Below are 23,665 nucleotides of genomic sequence, written 5' to 3'. Positions count from 1 at the left end.
CCCCCCACACACACACACACACACACACACACACACACACACCTACCTTGGAGAATGGTGCACGTTCTCAGGTTTGACCCGGTTGAAAACATGCATCATTTTCTGGGCTGCTCTCTGCTGCTGGATCTCCTATAGGTACAATTCAATTCAATTAAAAAAACATTATTAGTCCAGCAAGGGGCAATTTAAGGCATGAATACGACAAACAGCTGCACTTATACTGTACACATCCAAGACAGAACAGGCGACAAGAGACATACATGACACTATTAAAGCACAAGAGACATGATAGAACAGGATCCTTATATTGTTGATCTGTCAAGTGTAATAAATAAATTCGGTCAGTACAAAAAAAGTGCACTTTCGTAAAAAAAATGTAATCAAGGGGTCAAAAGGTGCATATTAGTGAACCGACCATTCCTTGTACTGTACGACCAACAACACAAAGATAACTCTAGATATAAATATGTGGCGGGTGGCATTAATGAGAAAAGAGGAGGGGCCTCAATGAGCCAGGTTCCGTTATAGGGGGCTACCTGCGGGAGGAACGTTAGTTGGAATTGTTTGTTGCGGCCGGTGCAGTGAGGTAGGTGCACACCGCACTCCGGGATGCAGGAACAAGCATTACACACTACGGTAGGCATTGGTAGTATTATGGTTTAGGAATAGCGGGTTTTAATATGTGCTGTGCAATATGTGTGACATGGAATGTTTGTTCCAGATCACTTGCCTGGTTCCCAGCGGGATTGAAGGTAGTCGGTAGGATAATAGGACCACCGACGGACCGGGTATTTTAATGTAGCACTTTGTTTTAGCATGTAATGTTGTCTAATAATTATGTGTTATTGTTTTAATAATAAAGTGTTTTAATACTGTTGTGTTTGTTTCCCGGCAGAGCACCAGTGGTCCAGCTGCTCTTGTCGTGAAACACGTTTTTAGTTATTGTTTGGTAGTTATAATTATGTCTAATCCGCCAGGGCTAGTGGGCCGGTAGACGGGCACAAATAATTGGGTCTTGCCCTTGGGGCGGATTTCTTTATCTACGTTTGTTTGTTTATTGGTGTGTCCGTTCCCCCCCCCCCCACCATAACACCAACCCATGTACCAGGTACCTCTCTCAGACAGGAATACGGGCAGGCCTAGTGTGCCATTATTATATGGATGCCGTGGTTATGCACACGTGTGCCAATGTTTGATAAAGTTGAATCACCGAGTGGTATGATATCCGTTTACTTCATTGTGAGAAGTTTGATATCTCTTTTTTTTTTGTATTTAATTTTTTTATTATTTTTTAAACAAACATATAAACAAACATGACAACACACGATAAGATATACAAGCATTAATTGTCAGGGCACATCCAATGAGATCACATTTTAGTTAGTTGTCTTATATAAGATATACCCCTAATACCTGTTATCTAAAAACCCTACACACATATGCTCCAGCTCGAACCCCCCCCTCCCGGACCCCACCTTGAGAAGTACCTCCACTATCCCTCGCACCTAACCAGACACTACCATTATAAGCTAGCTTTTATTCTCTCCACCACTTCTAACCACATTGACATTTTGGATTCATTGAGACCCAGAATTCTTGCTGTAGATATTTCTTGGTAAATTACATCGAGATATGTAAGAAACCAAACTTTACGGCACATTTTTTCCGGTTGAAACCAGCGTGATGCGATCAGCTTCTTAGCTACTGTGATACCCGATAAAACCAATCTCTTTAGCTGTGGATTCACTGCAAACTCAAAAACATCATTTAATAGTAATACCGAGGGGTGTACAGGTATATTCCAAGATACGAGTTTTGATATTTGTTGGGTCACATCTTTCCAGAATGCCTTAACTGGTGAGCAGTCCCAATACATGTGCATAAATGTCCCTTCGTCCCCATTTGTACATTGGGAGCATTTGGAGTCTTGTTTAAGCCCCATTCGGCACAGTCTTATAGGAGTCAAGTATGTCCTGTGAATATAGTTAAGATTGATTTGTTGATGATCCGGGTTCCTTGATGTAAGTCGGACATTTGCCCAGGCTCCTTGCCAATCAAAGTCATTTTCCAGGTCTGGTATATCCCTCCTCCAGACAGAGTCTAGTTGGAGGGTTTCATACGAGGACGTTAGTAATTGATGATAAAATTCTGAAACAAAACCTCTCGATGTCTCTCTTTCGTAGAAGAATTTGTGGTATCTGTGGTGTTCAATTGGTCTGTCTAATGGAACACCGTGAGACTTCAAACATAGCTCAAGTCAAGTCAAGTCAAGAGTTTTAATTGTCACGGCATACAGGTATACAATGAAATGCGGGTGGTCTTGCCAGCTGTAACTGTTTGTGAAAAAGCCATGTGGACTTGGTGAGATTACATTTTTTGCGTATTTCTTTATCACTACAAAAACCCTGTTTGTTAAAAACATCCCCTAATGAGTGTATGCCTTGCTCTTCCCATATAGGGAATCTTATAGGTCGTTTTCCAATTAAGAGTGCATTGTTATTGAATAAGGGAGTATGATTGTGCCATTTTTGTGGGTTAGGATTTTTTTTTTGTGATTCACGCCATATCCGGATCGCATGAGTAATTATGGGGCCAAATTTTCGTTCACAGTGCTTGATTGGTAGTTTAGTGTATGCTATGTCCTTCAGTCTATGTGGGGCTACTATGTTTTCTTCAAATTTTCTCCAGGATACTAATGCTTGGGGGTCAAACCATGTTGTCAATGGACTTAATGTGTACGCCTTAAAATATAGGAAAAAATCTGGAAATGCCATGCCACCATCTGCTTTATTTCTCTGTGCGGTGGATCTTTTTATACGTGGTGGTTTGTTATTCCAAATAAATTTGTATGTGGAGGAGTGTAATCTTTTCCAGTAACCCTCTGGAGGGGGTAACGGTAGCATTGAACTGAAGAAGTTGATTCTAGGTAGTACATCCATCTTAACTATTGATATCCGTGCTTGTACTGTGTTTTTAAGTTTTGCCCATCTATCAAGGTCGTCTTTGATTTTGTTTTGGATTTTTGTGTAGTTGTGCTTCACCGTTTGTCTTATGGTGGGGAATATTTCCACTCCCAAGCATCTGAAATATTTTACCATCGGTATCTCTCCTGGGAGGGTTGTATCTTTTTTTGCAGGGGTGTTAAGTGGAAGGAAAGCCGACTTCGGCCAATTTATCTTAAATCCCGATAAATCACCAAAGTCCTCAATCAACTTGAGCAGATGAGGCAATGTGGTGTTGGGGTTTTGCATGAACAATATTACGTCGTCAAAAACAAATTTTTTGTTGTGTGCCCTTGATTACGATTGGTTCTATGGATTGGGATTGTCTTATATATTGTGCTAAAGGCTCTAATGATAGATTGAACAGTCCGGGACTAAGAGGACAACCCTGTCTGGCAGAGCGTGATACCGGAAAGATTTTGGAGATGATTGTGCCTGTTGTAATCATGGCCGCTGGGTCTTTGTATAATACTTTAATCATATCGATGAATCCTTTTCCTAACCCCATCCTTTCTAGTACTGCCCATAGATACGACCATTCCAGCCTGTCAAAGGCTTTCATAGCATCCAGGGACAGCATCGCCTTAGGTATGGTGTCCTCCTTGTCGGCATCAAGTACGTGCAGTATTCGTCTTATGTTTTCAGTGATCAGGCGGCCTCCTATGAAGCCAGTTTGGTCCGGGTGAACTAAAGAAGTCATATGCTTTTGTAATCTGATGGCTAATACCTTAGAGTACATAGTACTTAGTGATATCTCTTTTTATACAGTTCTTGAAGTGGTATTTATTGATGTGTGATAAGGTTTCCTTCATTGTGTGAAGTGCTATTTATTGACATTTGATATCGTTATGAAGTGCTATTTATTGACATTTGATATCGTTCTCCTTCATTATGTGAAGTATCACCGGGTTGCCGTGAATCAAACCCTGCCCGGTCAATGCTGATTGGGGTTCCTGACATGAGGTTGAAGTGGGCTTATAGTATTGTTGTCCACCCCTTTTTATATAATAAATACTATTGTTAAATTAACCTACACTCTGTGTCTTTCTTAAAGCTAGGAACTTAGCGGGTGTAACAAATATATTATGTGCATCATGGGATACTTTACGATGTGGATGTTAGTACACGAAGATACAGTTTATCCACCTTTTGATTTGTGAAATAATGTACCCATTTAAGCTTATATGAATGTTTATTATATATATGTATAGTATATAATGTATTATAATACACAGTATGTAAGGTTCATGAATAGGTATTTTCAATTACCACAAAACCATATACAATGAAAGCAAACACAAGGGTTGTACTGCACAGTATATGGTCCATATTTACCCTTAGACACAGCTGTAGTGCCGTGCTACCATGGAAGTGCCTGTGCCAGGTGTGGACTACCTCCGGTCTGAAGGCCTTGACCACATACACCGCCCCGGGCCTGAGCACCTCTCCCTCTGCCCAGGTGCACAGCACCCTGCTGCCCAGACGAAGACCCCCATCCAGGGAGCCCTCCTCGCTGTACAGGGGCTGCAGCATGGCAGACAGGCCTCGAGGCGACCAGGAGGAAAGGATGGCTGAGCCCGGACCGGACCTGGAACCAGAATCAGAGTTGGGCTCAGACGGCGCTTCGTCTAAGGTGTAGATGCTGACCTCCTCACCCGCTGGAGAAGATAGGAGAGGAGAAGAAAGAGGAGAGGAAAGAGGAGAGGAAAGAGATGAGATGAAAGATAGGAGAGAAGAGAGGAGAGGAGAGGAGAGGAAGAGAAGAGAAGAGAAGAGAAGAGAAGAGAAGAGAAGAGAAGAGAAGAGAAGAGAAGAGAAGAGAAGAGAGGAGACAGAGAGGAGAGGAGGCGAGGAGAAGAGGTAAGAGGAGAGGAAATAGATGAGACGAAAGAGGAGAGAGGAGAGAAGAGAGGAGAGGAAGAGAAGAGATGAGGAAGAGAAGAGAAGAGGAGAAGAGAAGAGAGGAAGAGGAGAGGAATAGGAGAGGAGAGGAGAAGAGAGGAGAGGAGAGGAAAGAGGAGAGGAAAGAGATGAGATGAAAGATAGAAGAGAAGAGAGGAGAGGAAGAGAAGACGAAGAGAAGAGATGAGAGGAAGAGGAGACAGAGAGGAGAGGAGGCGAGGAGAAGAGAGGAGAGGTAAGAGGAGAGGAAAGAGATGAGACGAAAGAGGAGATAGGAGAGAAGAGAAGAGAGGAGAGGAAGAGAAGAGGAAGAGAGGAAGAGGAGAGGAAAGGAATAGGAGAGGAGAGGAGAAGAGAGGATGAACTGGATGGATAATGACAACAGGCACAAACATAATCTGCAGACATCTTTGTGGGGGAAATAATATATAATTATATAATATATATGTGAGAATGGGGTTTAGGCAGAGCCCAATAGCTGAACACAGGAGAAGAGAGAATGGAGCGTTTTAGGGTGTTTTAATAATATCCCAGTTGAATAGACAGTTGAATAGACAGTTGAACAGGCAGGAATGTGCAACAGACAGGTATTGGGAATGTCTCTTGGGGGGGATGAGGACAGGTGCACTCCCAGTGCAGCTGTGGGCAGAAGACACAGGTCTGTGTCGAGAGAGAGCAGGAGCACTCCTTGTGCAGCACGAGATGTCCAGGCAGGGAGGTGCACTGGAGCGGAGGTCCTGGGCACAAGAGAAACAAGATTAGAGCAAGGAATAATCACAAGAGCAGGTTAGCAGGGCTTCAGTCTGAGTCGTCGTACCTAGGTAACTAGAATAACACCACCACGAGGTCTGGTCAGAATCTGCCGGTAGATGTAGTGTCTTGCTGATCAGGGGAAGAGGTACAGCTGTGTCGAATGAGGTGCCTGGCAGCGTGTGAATCAGGGGATGAGGTACAGCCGTGTTGAGTGAGAAGCTTGATAGTGTGTGAAGGGGTGCTGCCCATATGGGTGTGAGGCTTCCGTTGTGAATGTGGGAGAGGATGAGGAGGATTGGAGAAGGTGTGGGGCTTCCGTGGTGAAATGTGGGGGGAGGATGAGGAGGAGTGAAGAAGGCTCTCGCCATGATTATGACAGGACCCCCCCCTCTATGGGCGCCTCCTGGCGGCCCTCCAGGCTTGTCAGGGTTGGCCCGATGGAAGTCCCGGGCCGTAGCCCTCCCAGTCGACCAGGTACTGGTAGCCGCGGCCGCGGCACAGCACGTCCAGCAACTGCCGGACAATGTAGGCCGGGTGGTCGTCGATGAGGGGGAGGCTCCGGAGCTGGGGGAGACAGGGGGCTGGAGACCACCGGCTTTAGCTGGGAGACATGGAAGGAGGGGTGAATTTGCATATGGGAGGGAAGCTGGAGTTTGACGACAGAGGGGTTAATGAGTGACAGGATCTTGTAGGGACCAACAAAACGGGGAGTGAGTTTTCGGGAAACTGATTTGAGTGGCAGGTCCCGAGATGAGAGCCAAACCATCTGACCTGGTTGATAGTCGGGGGCCGGGGTCCGGTGGCGGTCGGCGAAGCGGCAGTTCTGGTCAGCAGAGCAGAGAAGCGCGGCCCTCGTGTCTCCCAAATCCTCCTGCAGCGGCGAAGGTGTTCCTGCACCGAGGGAACAGCGATCTCCTCCTCCTGTGCAGGGAACAGTGGGGGTTGGTAGCCCAGGGAGGACTCGGAAGGGAACTGACCTGTGGCCGCGGAGGACAAAGAGTTGTGGGCGTACTCGATCCACGGCAGGAAAGCACTCCAGCCGGAGGGGTCCCGGGTCGTCACGCAGCGGAGGGTGGACCCCAGGTCCTGGTTGGCCCGCTCCGACTGGCCGTTGGTCTGTGGGTGGTACCCGGAGGAGAGACTGACCGTGGCCCCCAGGGCCCGACAGAAGGCCCTCCAGACCTGGGAGATGAATTGAGGGCCCCTGTCGGAGACGATGTCCACCGGGATCCCGTGGAGGCAGAAGACGTGGAGCACCATCAGGTCCGCGGTCTCTGAAGCAGAGGGGAGTTTGGGGAGAGCAACAAAGTGCATGGCCTTCGAAAAACGGTCAACAATAGTGAGAATGACAGTGTTACCGTGTGAGGGGGGCAGACCGGTGACAAAGTCCAGGGCCGACCGGGAACAGGGAGCGGACGGAGGAGCCCGGCGGGTGGTCGGTGGGAAGCCTTTCCACGAGCACAGATGGTGCATGCAAGGACGAAGGAGCGGGTGTCCTCCCTCATGGAAACCCACCAGAAGTGCCGCCTCAGCAGGGACAGGGTACGGTCGATCCCAGGATGACAGGCGAAACCGGGAGGCGTGGACCCACTGGAGCACCTGGGAGCGGACAAGGTCGGGAACAGAAAGCCGGTTAGGTGGACCGTTACCTGGATCAGGCTGGACGCACTGAGCCTCCCGGACGACGGACTGGATCTCCCAGGTGGCAGAGGCCACCAAGCGGGAGGAGGAGAGGATGGTGTCAGGGTGTGCGGGCCCCCCTTCGGGGACACACTGCCGGGAAAGGGCATCTGGCTTGGTGTTCTTGGAGCCTGGCCTGTAGGTCAGGGTGAAATTGAACCTGGCGAAGAACAGCGCCCAGCTGGCCTGGCGGGAGTTCAGGCGTTTGGCCATCAGGACGTAGGCGAGGTTCTTATGGTCCGTCCAGACCAGGGAGGGGATATCTGAGCCCTCCAGCCAGTGTCTCCATTCCTCCAGGGCCAGCTTGACTGCCAGGAGCTCCAGGTTTTCAATGTCGTAGTTGACCTCTGCTGGGGTCAGGCGGCAAGAGAAGAAGGCGCAGAGGTGCAGTCTCTGGTCGAGAGCGGAGAGTTGGGAGAGAACCGCCCCCACTCCGGTACTAGAGGCGTCCACCTCCACCACGAACTGGCGGGAAGCATCCGGCTGGACGAGGATGGGCGCGGAGGTGAAGCGCAGACGCAGCTCGGCGAAGGCGGAGTCCACCTTGTCAGACCAGACGAAGGGCACGGAGGGCGAGGTGAGTTGGGTAAGGGGTGCAGCGACCCGGCTGTAGTCCCTGATGAAACACTGGCTGGAGGACACCGCCTTGATCTTCTCGGGGTCCGCCCGGATCTTGCCGCTCTCTATGATGTAGCCGAGGAACCCGATGGAGGAGACGTGGAACTCACACTTCTCCGCCTTGACAAACAGCTTGTTCTCCAGTAGGCGTTCGAGGACCCGGCGGACATGCTGGACGTGCTCCTCCATAGAGCGGGAAAAAATCAGAATGTCATCCAAATAAACAAAAACAGAGCGGTTAAGGACATCACAGAGAACGTCATTGACAAGGGCCTGGAGGACAGCAGGGGCGTTGGTCAGCCCAAAGGGCATTACCTTGTACTCGAAGTGACCGAGCGAGGTCTTAAAGGCCGTCTTCCATTCGTCCCCCTCTCGGACACGGACAAGGTGATAGGCATTCCTGAGGTCCAGCTTCGTGAAAATGGTGGCACCTTGCAGGGGTTCAAAAGCAGAGTTAATCAATGGCAGGGGGTACTTGTTCTTGATCGTGATGTTATTGAGACCCCGGTAGTCGATACATGGGCGAAGGGAGCCATCCTTCTTGGAAACTAAAAAGAAACCTGTGCCGACAGGAGAGGAGGAGGGGGTAATAATGCCAGAGGCCAGGGACTCGTGGACGTATTTTTCCATGGACTCCCTCTCCGGGCGTGAGAGGTTAAACAGGCGACTAGCGGGGAGTGGCGCTCCCGGGAGCAGATCAATAGCACAGTCGTACTGGCGATGAGGTGGTAAGGAGAGAGCCTGTTGTTTACTAAAAACAGCCTCTAAATCATGATAAATAGGAGGAACGGCAGACAGGTCAATGGGTTCATTGGGAATGCGAGAACCAGCGACCTCCAGTGGTGGCCGAGCTGATTGCAGACAGGAGGCGTGGCAGTGATCGCTCCAACTCGTAACCAGGCCTGTTGGCCAGTTTATGACGGGGTTATGTAGTTTTAGCCATGGCATGCCAAGGACAATGGGATTATGGGGGGAGTTAGTGACGTGAAAGCGGATACTCTCGCTATGGTTCCCTGACAGTAGGAGGCGGAGAGGCTCGTGTGCTGAGTTATCCGCGTGAGCAACTTCCCGTTTAACCCGCGAGCGTCGCGGGGAATTGGCAGGGTGTCGGTAGCAATGCGGAAGCGGGAAACTACCCCAGCGTCGATGAGGTTTTCGTCAGCGCCTGAGTCGACCAGTGCGGACAGCGGGAGTGACTGGCCATTGTGACACAGCGTGGCACTGAATCGCATATTTGGACCGGAGCTGGGGGCAATGTCAAGGCTCGAACAGGCGCCCAGCGTCACTGCCGAGCCCTGTCATTTGGGCGAATTGAACATGAAGCAATGGAGTGACCGAGTTGGCCGCAGTACAAACATGCCCCCGTCGCGAGTCTGTGACGGCGTTCGCTGGGGGGGAGGCGAGAGCGGTCTAGGTCCATGGGCTCAGAGGAACTATTTTCGGCGCGGACGGCGCGAACGGTGCGCCCGGCGGGGGGAGAGTGAGGTGAGCTGGGCAATGGAGGCCGAGCGCTGCTAGCCTTTTCTCTGCGGCGTTCGCGAAGGCGCGTGTCCAGTTCTCTGGCTAAATAAATTAACTTGTCTAGGGAATCCGGCTTCTCTTTAGACGCCAATTCATCTCGCTGAGGCCTTGGCGAAATGCCCCTCGTAATGGCGTGTCACCCCAATCGGAACCTGCTGCCAGGATATGGAATTCAATTGCATATTCGCTCACACTGCGGTTTCCTTGGCGGATTGTGAACAAGCCGGCGGTTCTATCCAAGCCCCCAGGAGGGTGGTCGAAGACTTTGCGCATGTCGTCGATATATGCAGAATATGAACGGCAGAGGGAATTACTGAAGTGGAGAGTGGTCGCCCATTCTGGTGCAGGACCCGTGAGCAGACCCGACAGGTAAGTGACTTTAGACTTCTCACTCTGGAAGGTGTGTGGCTGTTGCCCGAATACTAATGAACATTGAAAAAGAAAGGCTCGACACTTAGAGACGTTCCCGTCATAACGCTCATGTGCGGGGACATGGGGCTCTCTGTGCGGGGGAACCGTAGCCACAGGTGGGGCGTCTAGCGAGTCTTGCTGGGTCGTGACGTATGTATCAAAACGGGCACATTGTTTGTCTCGCACTGCAGAGCTGAGTGTGAGAGCGTTAAGCTGAGCAGTGATTGCATCCATTGAGTGTGAGAGTTGGTTTACCAGAACGGTGTGGCTGTTGACGGTACTCACGGATTCCCTCTGGAACTTTCTCCATTCCTTGAGCTCGTGTGCAGCTGGGCTCGTCATCTTGGTGGTGGTGTTCTGTGAGAATGGGGTTTAGGCAGAGCCCAATAGCTGAACACAGGAGAAGAGAGAATGGAGCATTTTAGGGTGTTTTAATAGTATTCCCCAAGCAGACAGTTGAACGGGCAGGAATGTGCAACAGACAGGTATTGGGAATGTTTCTTGGGGGGAGGACAGGTGCACTCCCAGTGCAGCTGTGGGCAGAAGACACAGGTCTGTGTCGAGAGAGAGCAGGAGCACTCCTTGTGCAGCACGAGATGTCCAGGCAGGGAGGTGCACTGGAGCGGAGGTCCTGGGCACAAGAGAAACAAGATTAGAGCAAGGAATAATCACAAGAGCAGGTTAGCAGGGCTTCAGTCTGAGTCGTCGTACCTAGGTAACTAGAATAACACCACCACGAGGTCTGGTCAGAATCTGCCGGTAGATGTAGTGTCTTGCTGATCAGGGGATGAGGTACAGCTGTGTCGAATGAGGTGCCTGGCAGCGTGTGAATCAGGGGATGAGGTACAGCCGTGTTGAGTGAGGAGCTTGATAGTGTGTGAAGGGGTGCTGCCCATAAATGGGTGTGAGGCTTCCGTTGTGAATGTGGGAGAGGATGAGGAGTGAAGAAGGTGTGGGGCTTCCGTGGTGAATGTGGGGGGAGGATGAGGAGGAGTGAAGAAGGCTCTCGCTGTGATTATGACAATATATATATAAATTCCACAAGGTTATTTGTTAGTTCTAGAATCCCATCCGCTCCATCTGACCTTTTGGATTCAGTGCAGGCCTAATGATAACAGCAAACACAAAGCATACCCAGTATGGAGACAGAGGGGAAGGGGATGGTGTGAAACACAAAGCATACCCAGTATGGAGACAGAGGGGAAGGGGATGGTGTGAAACACAAAGCATACCCAGTATGGAGACCGAGGGGAAGGGGATGGTGTGAGCCAGTCTCATCAGATTGTTTCTCTCCATAGCTGTCAATAAACAAACACATCATCAAAAATATATCACATACATATAATCACTATCAAACATCTACCAAATATAGGAAATATATAATTAAGGGATCAACGCTGATTACACATGCACAGCAAAGTAGTTCAGGTAGACCTACAATTATCAGCCAATAGGATCAGATGAGATCCATTATTTTACACAACAGTAGTATACATTTACATTTAATCATTTAGCTGACACTTTTATCCAAGTATAGACTGAGACTATTATTTTACTCAACAGTATAGACTGAGACCATTATTTTACTCAACAGCAGTGTTGGGACTAACGCGTTACAAAGTAACGCGTTACAGAAACGAAGTTACTTTTTGCCGCAACTAGTACTCTAACGCATTACTTTTGAAATTCAGTAACGCTACTTACGTTACTGAATGGTTTGTTAGTTCGTTACTGCGTTCTTTTTATGTAGATTCATAGCGAGCGTCCTTATTTCGCCTGCGTTTGTTTTGTTTACTGTAGACTGAAAGGCGCTATATAAAACGAAGTATTATTATTATTATTATTTCTTTCCGTAGCCTCATTCTGTTTTCGCACTTCTGATTGGCCACTGACGTTCTGAAAGAAATAGACGCTCTCTACAGTAAACAAGAGGACGCTCGCTATGAATCTACATAATAAGAACGCAGTAATAATAACGAACTAACAAACCATTTAGCAACTACTTGGAGAGATAATTAATATACAACATGGAAACGAGATAAAGAACATGTTTGAAGGGCTGCTGGAGTCAACTGGACTAACGTTACATCTCGACCACCGCAGACTGGTGACGGTGAGTGCAATGTGTTCACTGAAACTCAAGATCAACGGATTTTGACTGTACGAAATCTGCCAGGGAATCTCATAATACTAATCAAACAATATAAATATAGTCCTTTCATGCACAATTGATATCCTAACTATTCTAACGTTGCAATGCTTTGATTGATATCTTAAACAACGCTGCAAGATGGTTATGAATGAATTAATGAATGGATGAATGAATGAATGAATGAAAACTTTATTTAACAGATTGCAGAATGGGTACAATACAGTACGGCTCAATACATACAATTGTTAAGGGGATGCAGACCTGAGAAAGACGTTTGTCTTGTTTCCATCAGGGTCCCCCATTTTCAATTCATATAGACATTTATGACATACACAACATACATGACATTTATGGCATAGGGACATATAGGTATTTAGTACTGATACATTTGTGACATAAGCGGTATTCAAATATACAGTACTGTTACCCCCATAGATCCTGACAGAGTATATACATATGATGGGGAGGGGACTGTACATTAGGAGGGGGTGGGTGGGTGGGAGAGAAATATACATACAGCGGGGAGGGAATATATAATGAAACGCTCTAGACCACATTGCTTAGCAGAGTTCGGTGATGTGAATGGAAACTGTCAAGTTGATCAACCGATTTTGAGTATATGGGGCATGGGACTTGAGCAATTTTATTTTTTATTTTTTTTTAAATAACTAAATAGTTACTTTTCACAGTAACGCATTACTTTTGGGTGTAAGTAACTAGTACAGTAACGAAGTTACTTTGAAATGAAGTAACTAGTAAAGTAACTGAGTTACTATTTTTCAGTAACTAGCACAACACTGCTCAACAGTATAGACTGAGACCATTATTTTACTCAAGAGTATAGACTTAGGCCGGAATCCACAGAGGCTTTGCTCGCGTTTTCCGACGCAAAGCCGGCGCATCTCGCTCTCAAATGAATGAAATTAGGTTGCTCATGCGTAACATATGGCTTTGCATCCGTGCAATTGGCGTATATTTAAATGAGGTAATATGGGCGGAAAATCTCCCCTTTCTATGTAAATGAGCCTCTAAACAGGTGATCATGGCAGCAGTAATTGTAGCAGAGAGGCATGATGACCGTGGAAGATATGATCGAATATCTCGAAGGACAATATCAAATCAAGCGCATGCAGCGATACCATGCAATCATACTCATTATTTAAATATCGTTATATAATGTTGTGGGCCTTGGGGTTATGCTTGCTCGTATATGAACAGAATCTAACTTGTTCGAGAAATATAAAGCCGAGTGCCAATAGCCTTCGCAACGCGATTTAGAAATAAGGATAATAGCACTGACATTTCAAATGATTGGTTCTGAGATGATGATCAATACAGTAAACATTTATTTCTGATATAGGTTCTGATCAGCAGTAATGCAATGTCATGATTATTATTATTCTGAAGTTATTATTATTATTATTATTAAATTAAAAATGTATTAATAATGAATTAATAAGAACTCCTCTCCTTCACCTAATTATGAAATCAGATATAGGCCAGGGCTTTACAACTTAATAAAGAGATTGAATATATATTAAATGGGATATAAACTAAATTAAATATAGCTAAATAGAATATAGTACAATTATACACATGTAATTGGAATAGACATTACAAACATATGCAATGAAGATATGCGACCAAAACACAGCTTCTATTCAGATTCCTTTATTAAGCCATATGTGTAACCATTGGTAATTGTCACACAGCGATACAGTGTATATGCATTTCCCATACATTTCCTTTTCACATAACAAGACACAGGACAAAGACAGTGCAGTGCAGGATCTATCATTTGAATAAGTGCAGTTGGGATCGTGAAACTGCTGGCAACACTGCAGGTTCTGGCGTCTGGCTCCTTTCAGACACCGATTGCAGGTGGCTCTGGAATAGCCCAGTCGTCCATCAGTAGGGCGATGTGGGACGTTATTCCAGCCATTCTGCGCAGAGCGGCAAGGTACATTACATTTCCCCGAGCCAGACGCGACATTGAGGAGACAAAGCGGGGTTTCTTTGACACTGCTGGGTTCCCCAATGTCCTGGGCGCGATTGACTGCACGCATATTGCACTTGTACCACCCGGCGAAAATGAGCACGTTTGTGATTACTGACGTAGTTGCAAAGTTCCCTGGGTCGGTACACGACAGCTACATCCTTCGGAACAGCGGTCTATTCCAAACCATGCAAGCCATGTATGGCAATACATGGTTACTGGGTAAGAAAGTATTTTCCAGAAAATGTTTGTGCTGTAATATTCATTGCAGATGTATGGGGGGGAAAAGTATGTGTTTTGTATCACAGGTGACGGCGGATACAAACTTCTGCCATGGCTCATGACTCCAGTGCGTAATCCGGCCAACGTTGGAGAGGCAGCGTATAACCTGTCTCACATCCGAAAGCGTGGTGTGATCGAGCGCACATTTGGCGCTTAGATGCCTTGATCAAACAGGTGGCACAAGGGTGTGCCAGATCGTCGTGGTGTGCTGCATCCTGCACAATATTCTCATGAGAGCCGGGGTGCCGATTGATGTCGATCTGCCGATGGATGTCGACCTGCATCCCGGGGAGAACGGGGATGAAGACCCCGACCGGCAGGAGCCACCTGCTGCCCACCTGCCTCATGGGCAAGCAGTTGAGGGCAGAAATGTCAGGCAAAACCTAGTCAACTATTACTTCACCTGATGGGCTTTGTTTTGTCTGCATCCATAAAGTATGCATATTCAATCACCCCCACCCCGTCCACCACTGGCTCCCCATAAAAATAAACTACCAAAAAGTGGGAAATTAGGGGTTAAAGGCCAAGTTGAAGAGGCCTTTAACCCCTAATTTCCCACTTTTTAAGTTGTGTCAGGCTGTTATTTCTTCCCATAAGCGACCTTAGGTTCTATGAAAGGCGCTATATAAAACGAAGCTATATTATTAAATTAAGAATAACTCCTCTCCACTAGAATATAACCTAACTATGAAATAAAATACAGGCCAGGGCTTTACAACTTAATAAAGAGATTGAATACAGTTAAATGGGATATAAACAGAATATAGCCCAATATGATTATAATATTATTTCATTGTATATGGTATACATTTGATTTAGTTCCTATCCCATTTAATATATATTCTTTATTAAGTTGTAAAGCCCTGGCCTATATCTGATTTCATAATTAGATTATAGTGAAGGAGACAAGTTCTTATTAATTAATTATTAATTGATTTTTAATTTAATAATAATAATAATAATAATAATAATAATAATAATAATAATAATAATAATAATAATAATAATAATAATAATAATAATAATAATAATAATAATAATAATAATAATAATAATAATAATAACTTCAGAATAATAATAATCATGACATTGCATTACTGATGATCAGCACCTATATCAGAAATAAATGTTTGCTGTATTGATCATCATTACAGAAGCAAGCATTTGAAATGTCAGATAGCCTTATTTCGCGTTGGCACTCAGCTTTATATTTCTCGAACAAGTTAGATACTGTTCATAACTCATAAGATCTATTTTCTTTAGTATTCCGTTCATTTTGTATTGTATTTCATTTACTTCGTAATGTATAGAGGAGTGCAAAAGAATATAATCTTTATTGTCATTGTTGGTCCAACGAAATTGAGTTTAGAGCATCACCACATACAAACATACTGAATATAGCATGTTTAAATAATAACATCGATAATATAATATTTGTCCCAAGTGCAATAGTGCTAGTGCAAAGGAATAGTATGACAGTCCAGTTGAGTTAATGGATGGAGTGATTTCTTGATTTCTAATTTCTTTTCTTTTTTTGGACAGCGCTAAACTTGACAGCACTCTGCCAAGAGCGCTGTCAGGGGGGCAAAGCGCAGAGTGCGGACTGCTCGCGAGCTACACATATTGGGCGTGTCTGCGCTGGTATCTCATCGAGCAATGTGCTTTAGTGGATATCTCGCAGACGCAGAGCAGGCTCTGCGAATGCAATTTGCTTCGCGCAATCCATTCTCTGTGGATTCCGCCCTTAGACTTAAACATGTGGCCTGTGGTCAGATCTCAGTACTTGGGAAATTGTCTAGACTAATTGAAAAATGAGCTTGAACCATCACACATGTGGTAGCTAATAAATGTTCATGGGAGCATTATCTAGTGCAAGATTTTAGATGCACATGCTTTTTTGTAAAGTCTTGATAACATACCCTGTTTTAGGCTGGTATCAGCCAGAGATCTGTTACAAGTATATGTATTAGTTGCTAGTATACAATGTTTTTAGGATGCTACAAATATCCAATATTTCTTCAGAATACGCTCTAAATACCTGAGTAGTGAGGATACAGGTTGTCGGTGGACTGGAATGAAGAGCTTTTGCCTACAATAAAGGCAATGGGGGAAATATCAAGTAAATGGAGGAAGGACACGTATCATAAACAATATTTAGGAGGAGAGTAATGTATGTATGTGATTACTCCTACTGTACCTTCAGGAGGAATCCCACTTTGCAGGCTACAAAAGAGACAAGAAGGAGAAGATATCTACCTGGTTATAAAAACATTATACCAGTAATCCCTCGACAGACAGACAGACAGACAGACAGACAGACAGACAGACAGACAGACAGACAGACAGACAGACAGACAGACAGACAGTGCTGTCAGACAGACAGACAGACAGACAGACAGACAGACAGACAGACAGACAGACAGACTGACTGACTGACTGACTGACTGACTGACTGACTGACTGACTGACTGACTGACTGACTGACTGACTGACTGACTGACTGACTGACTGACTTACGAGGATCTGTGGCTGTTCCATAGTGACTGACTGGGGCTCCGTGAGTCCTGTAGGAAAAGACAGACAGACAATCAATCAATTAATACATTAATCTATATATCAATCAATCAATTAATAAAGGAATCAATCAATCAAACAAACAAACAAAACAAATTAAATAAAAATACAATATATTGTAAAATGTATTACCTTAATATTTACAGTTTTTATTTCACTTGTATACATTCTTACCTGTCGGTGAAATGCTAATTTCTGCAAAAAATCCATGGGTTCAAAATCTGAAACAATATTTACATTAAAGCTGACATTAAAGTTGGAAATATACACACAGCACAAACATTAACACATTGCCACTTGGCTACTGTTGGTTGCTGTGCATTAACTCACGTGTGTAGTTGTATAGTGAGTTGAGAGAAGCTGGATCATTTATAATACAACACAACATACTTACTTGTGCCCTAATGATAAGCCTGAAATGTGTTTTGATTTATGATGACACAAGATAGAATATTTAGTTGTATGATAAATATGTTTTGATTTATGATGACACACGATAGAAGATTTACATGTATGATAAATATGTTTTGATTTATGATGACACAAGATAGAAGATTTACAAGTATAAGAAATATATTTTGATCTATGATGACACAAGATAGAAGATTTACATGTATGATGAATATGTTGTGATTTATGATGACACTAGATAGAAGATTTACATGTATGAGAAGTATGAGATTTACATGTATGAGAAATATGTTTTGATTTATGATGACACAAGTTAGAAGATTTACATGTATGATAATTATGTTTAAATGTATGATGACACAAGATAGAAGATTTACATGTACAGTATAATAAATATATTTTGATCTATGATGACACAAGATAGAAGATTTACATGTATAAGAAATATATTTTCGATCATCATCATTATTATCTCATTATCCTCCTCCTGTTACTATTGATTCAGTTGAAATGGACTGATTCATATCACGGAGCTCAGACAGACCAGAGCAGATCAGCATAACTATCACTACAACTGTTGCTCCTAGAGCTGCCACTCTTCCCAAAATCGAGTTTGAACAAATCCAAGTGACAGCCCTAATCTCTCCTGGTTACAACTATCCATTCACATCCAATGGGTTAATATGATTGAAGTGGGTTTGTAGTGTCATACTGAGCTGGTTGAGGCTGGCTGAGGCAGACCAACAGGCCGGTTCGCCTCCTCTCAACCTCCTTATCCTCCGGGAGCAGGTGTCAGTCAGATGGGACTGCAGGTTCACCTGTCCCCCATCAGAGGGGAAGAGAGCAAGCAGATGGAATCACAATTTAGCTGGGAAAACATAGAAAGACAGTAGGCTGGCAATCAACCAATCAATCATTGTGTCATCAGTACTGCGCTGTGATAACCAGGGGGGAGGTGGTGCTTGTTCATAATCTACAACTTCAGCACAGAACAAACACATGTACAGTACAGCAGGCCTAAATCACGCCAAAGACTATCAAGTCGCAGACTTTCAACATTAAAACATAAAGAAATATGTTTTTTATGCTTTGCTCACTGCTGACTTTCATTATAGTCCCTCTGCGCTATACCTTAGCAACAGCTTGACAACCACCTGTCACCACCACCAGCACATTGCCATACTGTAGCCCGAAACAACGTGTGACATCTACAACAGAAAAGGTAAAGCATATCGACAATGCAACCATGTGGATTACATTTGTAATGGCAAGATTCAAACCAGGGATTTCACTAACATTAGTGTGTTAAAAATCAATCAATATGCAAATGTTTTATCAAAATGAGTATTCGATTACCAACCCATATAATAAAGACATGGTTTATTCACTTACAGTCTCTGAACAGTCCTCTTGTATCTTGACCGTCTTCTTGCTCTGGGATCTCCCCCTGCTGACCATCAGTTGGCTCAGGTCAGATGACTTGGACCACTCTGGACGGGAGACATCATCAAGAGACTTTATGCACAGTGCTTGGTAGAGGGAGCACAGGTTTGCCGCATCGGTCAGTACTTCTTGAGAAGTCAGTCGCTTGAAGTCCAGCGACGGGTAGAAAACCACAGGTTGCAGGTTAACAGTAACCCTGTCACTTAGGAGAAGGAGGGGGAAAGAGCTGGAGGAGGGGGTGGTACTGAGGCCAGCCTGCAGGGAAGAGAGAAGAGCTGTGGGCAGAAAGCTAGAGTTAAACGGCCTAGGGCAAATAAAAGGAAGGAAAGGGAGACAGTCAACAGGGATTTTATAATGGTGTTTGGTGGGCTTAGGATGGGATATATTATCTATGAGTATGATACTGAATGATTTTAAATCATTGATAGAAAGAGGGTAAAGAGATTGCAGCCAGTTAGGTCCAGAGGGCAGGAAAACATAAAGTTAGTGAAGGAGAGGACACGGCTAAGAAAGCAGTGGAGAAAGGCTACAGTGGAGTCAGTTGTGCCCACTTGATGTGGATGTGCTGGCGATGTGCTGGCTCTTACTGCCTATCTATCTACACGTTGGGTTGTGGCGGCCATTAGGGGCCATGTGGTAAGGTATGTAGCACCATCTATCTATCTATCTACACGTTGGGTTGTGGCGGCCATTAGGGGCCATGTGGTAAGGTATGTAGCACCATCTATCTATCTATCTACACGTTGTGTTATGGCGGCCATTAGGGGCCATGTGGTAAGGTATGTACAGTACCATCTATCTATCTACATGTTTGGTTGTGGCAGCCATTAGGTGCCATGTGGTAGGGTATGTACGAAATGTACCATCTAACTATCTACACGTTTGGTTGTGGCAGCCATTAGGTGCCATGTGGTAGGGCAGCGGTTCTCAACAAGGGCACCTAGGGTGCCGCAGAGAGCTGCCAGGGGTGCCTTGAGATTAAAAAAAAAGAAAGAAAAAAAATACATTATTTTTGGATTACAGAAAATTATCACTAAAGTGCTATCTGTTGCAGCTGCACTGTTTCCCATGAAAATACCATATTTGGATAAGTTTGACCATTTCTCAAAATCTGAAAATCATTATTTAATAAAACACAGAAAAGGATCACCAAGTTACTCTGGATAAAAAAAAACTTTACAGACAACATTGAGACAAAGCTTCCTGACACATCTCCATCCAAACTCTTGGAAGAACTCATTGAAATCTCATCTGATACCACCTGGAGACGTGTATACTTTCGGCAGCCCACTTGTCCTTCCGCATTGCTCTGATTGGCCGAGCGCACGCATGAGCCGCGACGCGCTCCTCAGCCAGCTCCTCAGCCAGGCTCCGCTTAACGCAATTTATACAAATGGAAGTATTGATTACGCCGTAACGAATCATTAAAAAAATATACCCTTAACTGGAATATGTTGTGCCTTTACACATATGTTGGATTATGTAATTGGTTTGTCATGACAAACCAATAAAAAATCGCGAATTAACCGGTGGCTACAACAACACACAGTAACTAGTCTACATGCATCATTGTTTACAACTGGACACGGACGTGTTAAACAGCAATAAATTAATTTAATATAACAGTCCGGTTCTGTGTTTGTTTGTGTCTGTAGATTGTTGGTGAACAACTAACTTTAGGTTAGTTTAACGCGTCCGTGTCCAGTTGTAAACAATGATGCATGTAGACTAGTTACTGTATGTTGTTGTAGCCACCTGTTAATTTGTGATTTTTTATTGGTTTGTCATGACAAACCAATTACATAATCCAACATATGTGTAAAGGCACAACATATTCCAGTTAAGGGTATATTTTTTTAATGATTCGTTACGGCGTAATCAATAGTTCCATTTGTATAAATTGCCTTAAGCGGAGCCTGGCTGAGGAGCTGGCTGAGGAGCGCGTCGCGGCTCATGCGCACGCGCACGCTCGGCCAATCAGAGCAATGCGGAAGGACAAGTGGGCTGCCGAAAGTATACACGCCACCTGGAGAGCTAGTTTCAGAGTGTGGTGCTGAGTACCAAGTATCTCATGATGCAGCAGTTAAGGTGTTGATACCATTCAGCACCACATATCTGTGTGAAGCTGGCTTTTCATCCATGACAGCTCTGAAAACAAAATATAGGGCCAAGTTGGGCCTTGAGGATGACATGCGTGTTGCCTTGTCAAAGATCTCCCCACGTATTGACCGTATTATTAGCCAGCAGCAGCAGACCTCGCATTGAGCTAGAAATGTCCACTGAGTGAACAAGTGCTTATTTTCTGTATTTATTTATATTTTTTGAGAAATGGTAACTTGGTGATCCTTTTCTGTATTTAAAAAAAATACATGATTTTCTGTTTTTGAGAAATGGTCAAACTTATCCAAATATGCTATTTTTATGGAGAACAGTGCAGCTGCAACAGATAGCACTTTAGTGATAATTTTCTGTAATTTTATTTAAAGAAATATGCTATTTGATTTACTACTACAAGCAGTGTAATGTCAACAGTACTAAGCCATTTAGACCTGAAACACCTGTTAATAATGCATTATATAGCCTGCATATACACACAAATGTGTTTCCCGGTTTCTTAAATAAACATTATTTTGAAAGCAAGCACTTTTGTCATCATTGTAGCAAAAAAGACAGGACCGGAAAAGTCTTTATCGTATGTAGGGGTTCCCTGGAATATTTTATTGAACACAGGGGTGCCTTGGCAGCAGGTTGAGAACCCCTGTAAATGTACCATCTATCTATCTACACGTTTGGTTGTGGCAGCCATTAGGTGCCATGTGATAGGGTATGTACCAGCTATCTATCTACACGGTAGGTTGTGGCAGCCATTAGGTGCCATGTGGTAGGGTATGTAGTGTACCATCTATCTATCTACACGTTTGGTTGTGGCAGCCATTAGGTGCCATGTGGTAGGGTATGTAGTGTACCATCTATCTATCTACACGTTTGGTTGTGGCAGCCATTAGGTGCCATGTGGTAGGGTATGTAGTCTATCTACACGTTTGGTTGTGGCAGCCATTAGGTGCCATGTGGTAGGGTATGTAGTCTATCTACACGTTTGGTTGTGGCAGCCATTAGGTGCCATGTGGTAGGGTATGTGCATCGGAATTCACATTCAAATCGGAAACTATGTAAAGTTATCTGCGGCTTGGTAAGTCATATTGCGAATCCATTGTGTTGTGTTTGCTTAACGCTAGACTAAATCTTCTCAGTTGGTGATTGTTCTGTTCGAATATTTGTTTGTTCCTATGGTTTACCGTATTTTACGTTACGTAGTTAGGAGAGCAAGGAAGCTACTGTAGGAGGGACTCAAGAGTTAATATCGTCCCATCGCCCAAGCCTAAAGGCCTCTGCATGCTACAGCAAATTCAAAGCAACTTCAACACAACATCGGCGCGATTTCAGTGCGCTTGTTGCAGACAGTCTTGTAGACTGTGTTGCGAGGGCGTTGCGTACCTGTGTCCAAAATCTAATCTAAAGACCCGTTGCGTTGGTATTGCGTAGCAGTGATTGGTTGGTAGTGAATGGGGGCGGGGCTGTCTGTCACTTCTAGTGTTCCTGGCTCGAGACCAAAAGAAAACTTTCTGACAGGAGCTCGAGACCAAAAGAAAACTTTCTGACAGGAGCTCGATAGCTAGTGTATTGTTTCATTACACTTGTTTAATTGTTTGTTTAAAATGAATCAAATGCAGGAACGTATTGCAGAGGAGGTCCGAAAGTACCAACATTTATATAATAGCGGGTCTAAAGACTACAAGGATAGCATTATGACGATGAATTCATGGAAGGAGATTGGGGAAACAATGGGGATGGACTGGGTTGATGTGGCGATATAACTATATTACACTATATACAAGAACACAAGCGAAAACAAACATAAACAGGGCTATTATTATTATACTAACGATGTATGGTTGAGAAGGGAAATCCGTTTGTAATTGCTAGAGTGCGCACCTTCGGCTGCCCAAAGTATTCAGGCGGGCTGGGCGCGCTCGAGCCGCACATCCGGGATACATTTTGTTGCATCATAGGCTGCGCGTTGATTTTGCAGAAGCATAAAGGTAATGTGTCTGCACTCTGCAACACCGTTGCTTTGTCGATGTTGTGTTGAAGTTGCTTTGAAGTTTCTGTAGCATGCAGAGGCCTTAACACACACACACACCAGTGGAGGTTATTCAATGACAACACGTGAAGCACAAATTCACTCATAATTCATAATTATTATTAATTTACATTATATATATATATATATGTTTTTTTTTTATTATTATAATTTATTTTTTATTATTAGAAATGTTTTCCTCTGTAAAAAAATAAATGCCAGTGAAAAATGGCCAAGTGACAGCTCTGAGCTCTCTGATCAGGCCTGCAGTGCTCATAACTGCAGTAATGGCTAGCTGTCAATCACTCAGGTGCAACTTTCCCTGCACGGGCTGACCTTATGAATATAATAGCCAATCAAAATAGGCTATTAACGTCATCTAAGCCCGGTCCGTGCATTATTGCTCTTGCCATTCACGAACGGGGATTGAATGATGACAGCCTTGAAATCCAATCAGAGAATGGTGCCAGCTAGTGCTACACGGAACTGCGGGGCGGCGCCAGTCAGTCAAGTGTAGTAGTTTCGATTCAGTGCGTCAGCTTAGCTAGGCTCGTGGTTCGGTAATAACAAGTAGGGATGCTCGATATTGGCTTTTTTACCGATACCGATATACCGATATTGTCCAACTCTTAATTTCCGATACCAACCGATATCAACCGATACCGATATATGCAGGGTACCCCCCCAAAAATGGAATAATTTCAGGTAATTAACATTACATATCTCTTGTTGTAATGTCAAGTTAGACCGATGATATGTTCTTTATTTGGTCTGGTACA

The 23,665-nt window shown here is 44.5% G+C and overlaps 1 protein-coding gene across 1 annotated transcript in view; it reads right to left on the bottom strand.

Annotated features, from left to right (window-relative positions):
- trpm6 (transient receptor potential cation channel, subfamily M, member 6) overlaps window positions 1-23,665 on the bottom strand; it is a gene marked incomplete at its 5' end in the record, with an annotated part of 158,988 nt that overhangs the window by 31,503 nt on the left and 103,820 nt on the right. The window contains 9 exons of the mRNA XM_084323194.1: window positions 47-129; window positions 4,338-4,660; window positions 11,120-11,185; window positions 16,356-16,406; window positions 16,515-16,540; window positions 16,835-16,881; window positions 17,066-17,112; window positions 18,015-18,120; window positions 18,695-18,792. Of these exons, the coding sequence (XP_084179320.1) occupies window positions 47-129; window positions 4,338-4,660; window positions 11,120-11,185; window positions 16,356-16,406; window positions 16,515-16,540; window positions 16,835-16,881; window positions 17,066-17,112; window positions 18,015-18,120; window positions 18,695-18,792 (847 nt within the window). The remainder of the gene's footprint in view (window positions 1-46; window positions 130-4,337; window positions 4,661-11,119; window positions 11,186-16,355; window positions 16,407-16,514; window positions 16,541-16,834; window positions 16,882-17,065; window positions 17,113-18,014; window positions 18,121-18,694; window positions 18,793-23,665) is intronic.

This window comes from Notolepis coatsorum, assembly GCF_963971535.1.
Source record: "Notolepis coatsorum genome assembly, chromosome: 10".
Classification (NCBI taxonomy): domain Eukaryota; kingdom Metazoa; phylum Chordata; class Actinopteri; order Aulopiformes; family Paralepididae; genus Notolepis; species Notolepis coatsorum.
The sequence above is the reverse complement of the archived record's forward strand: the minus strand, read 5'-3'. Positions and strand labels throughout refer to the sequence as shown.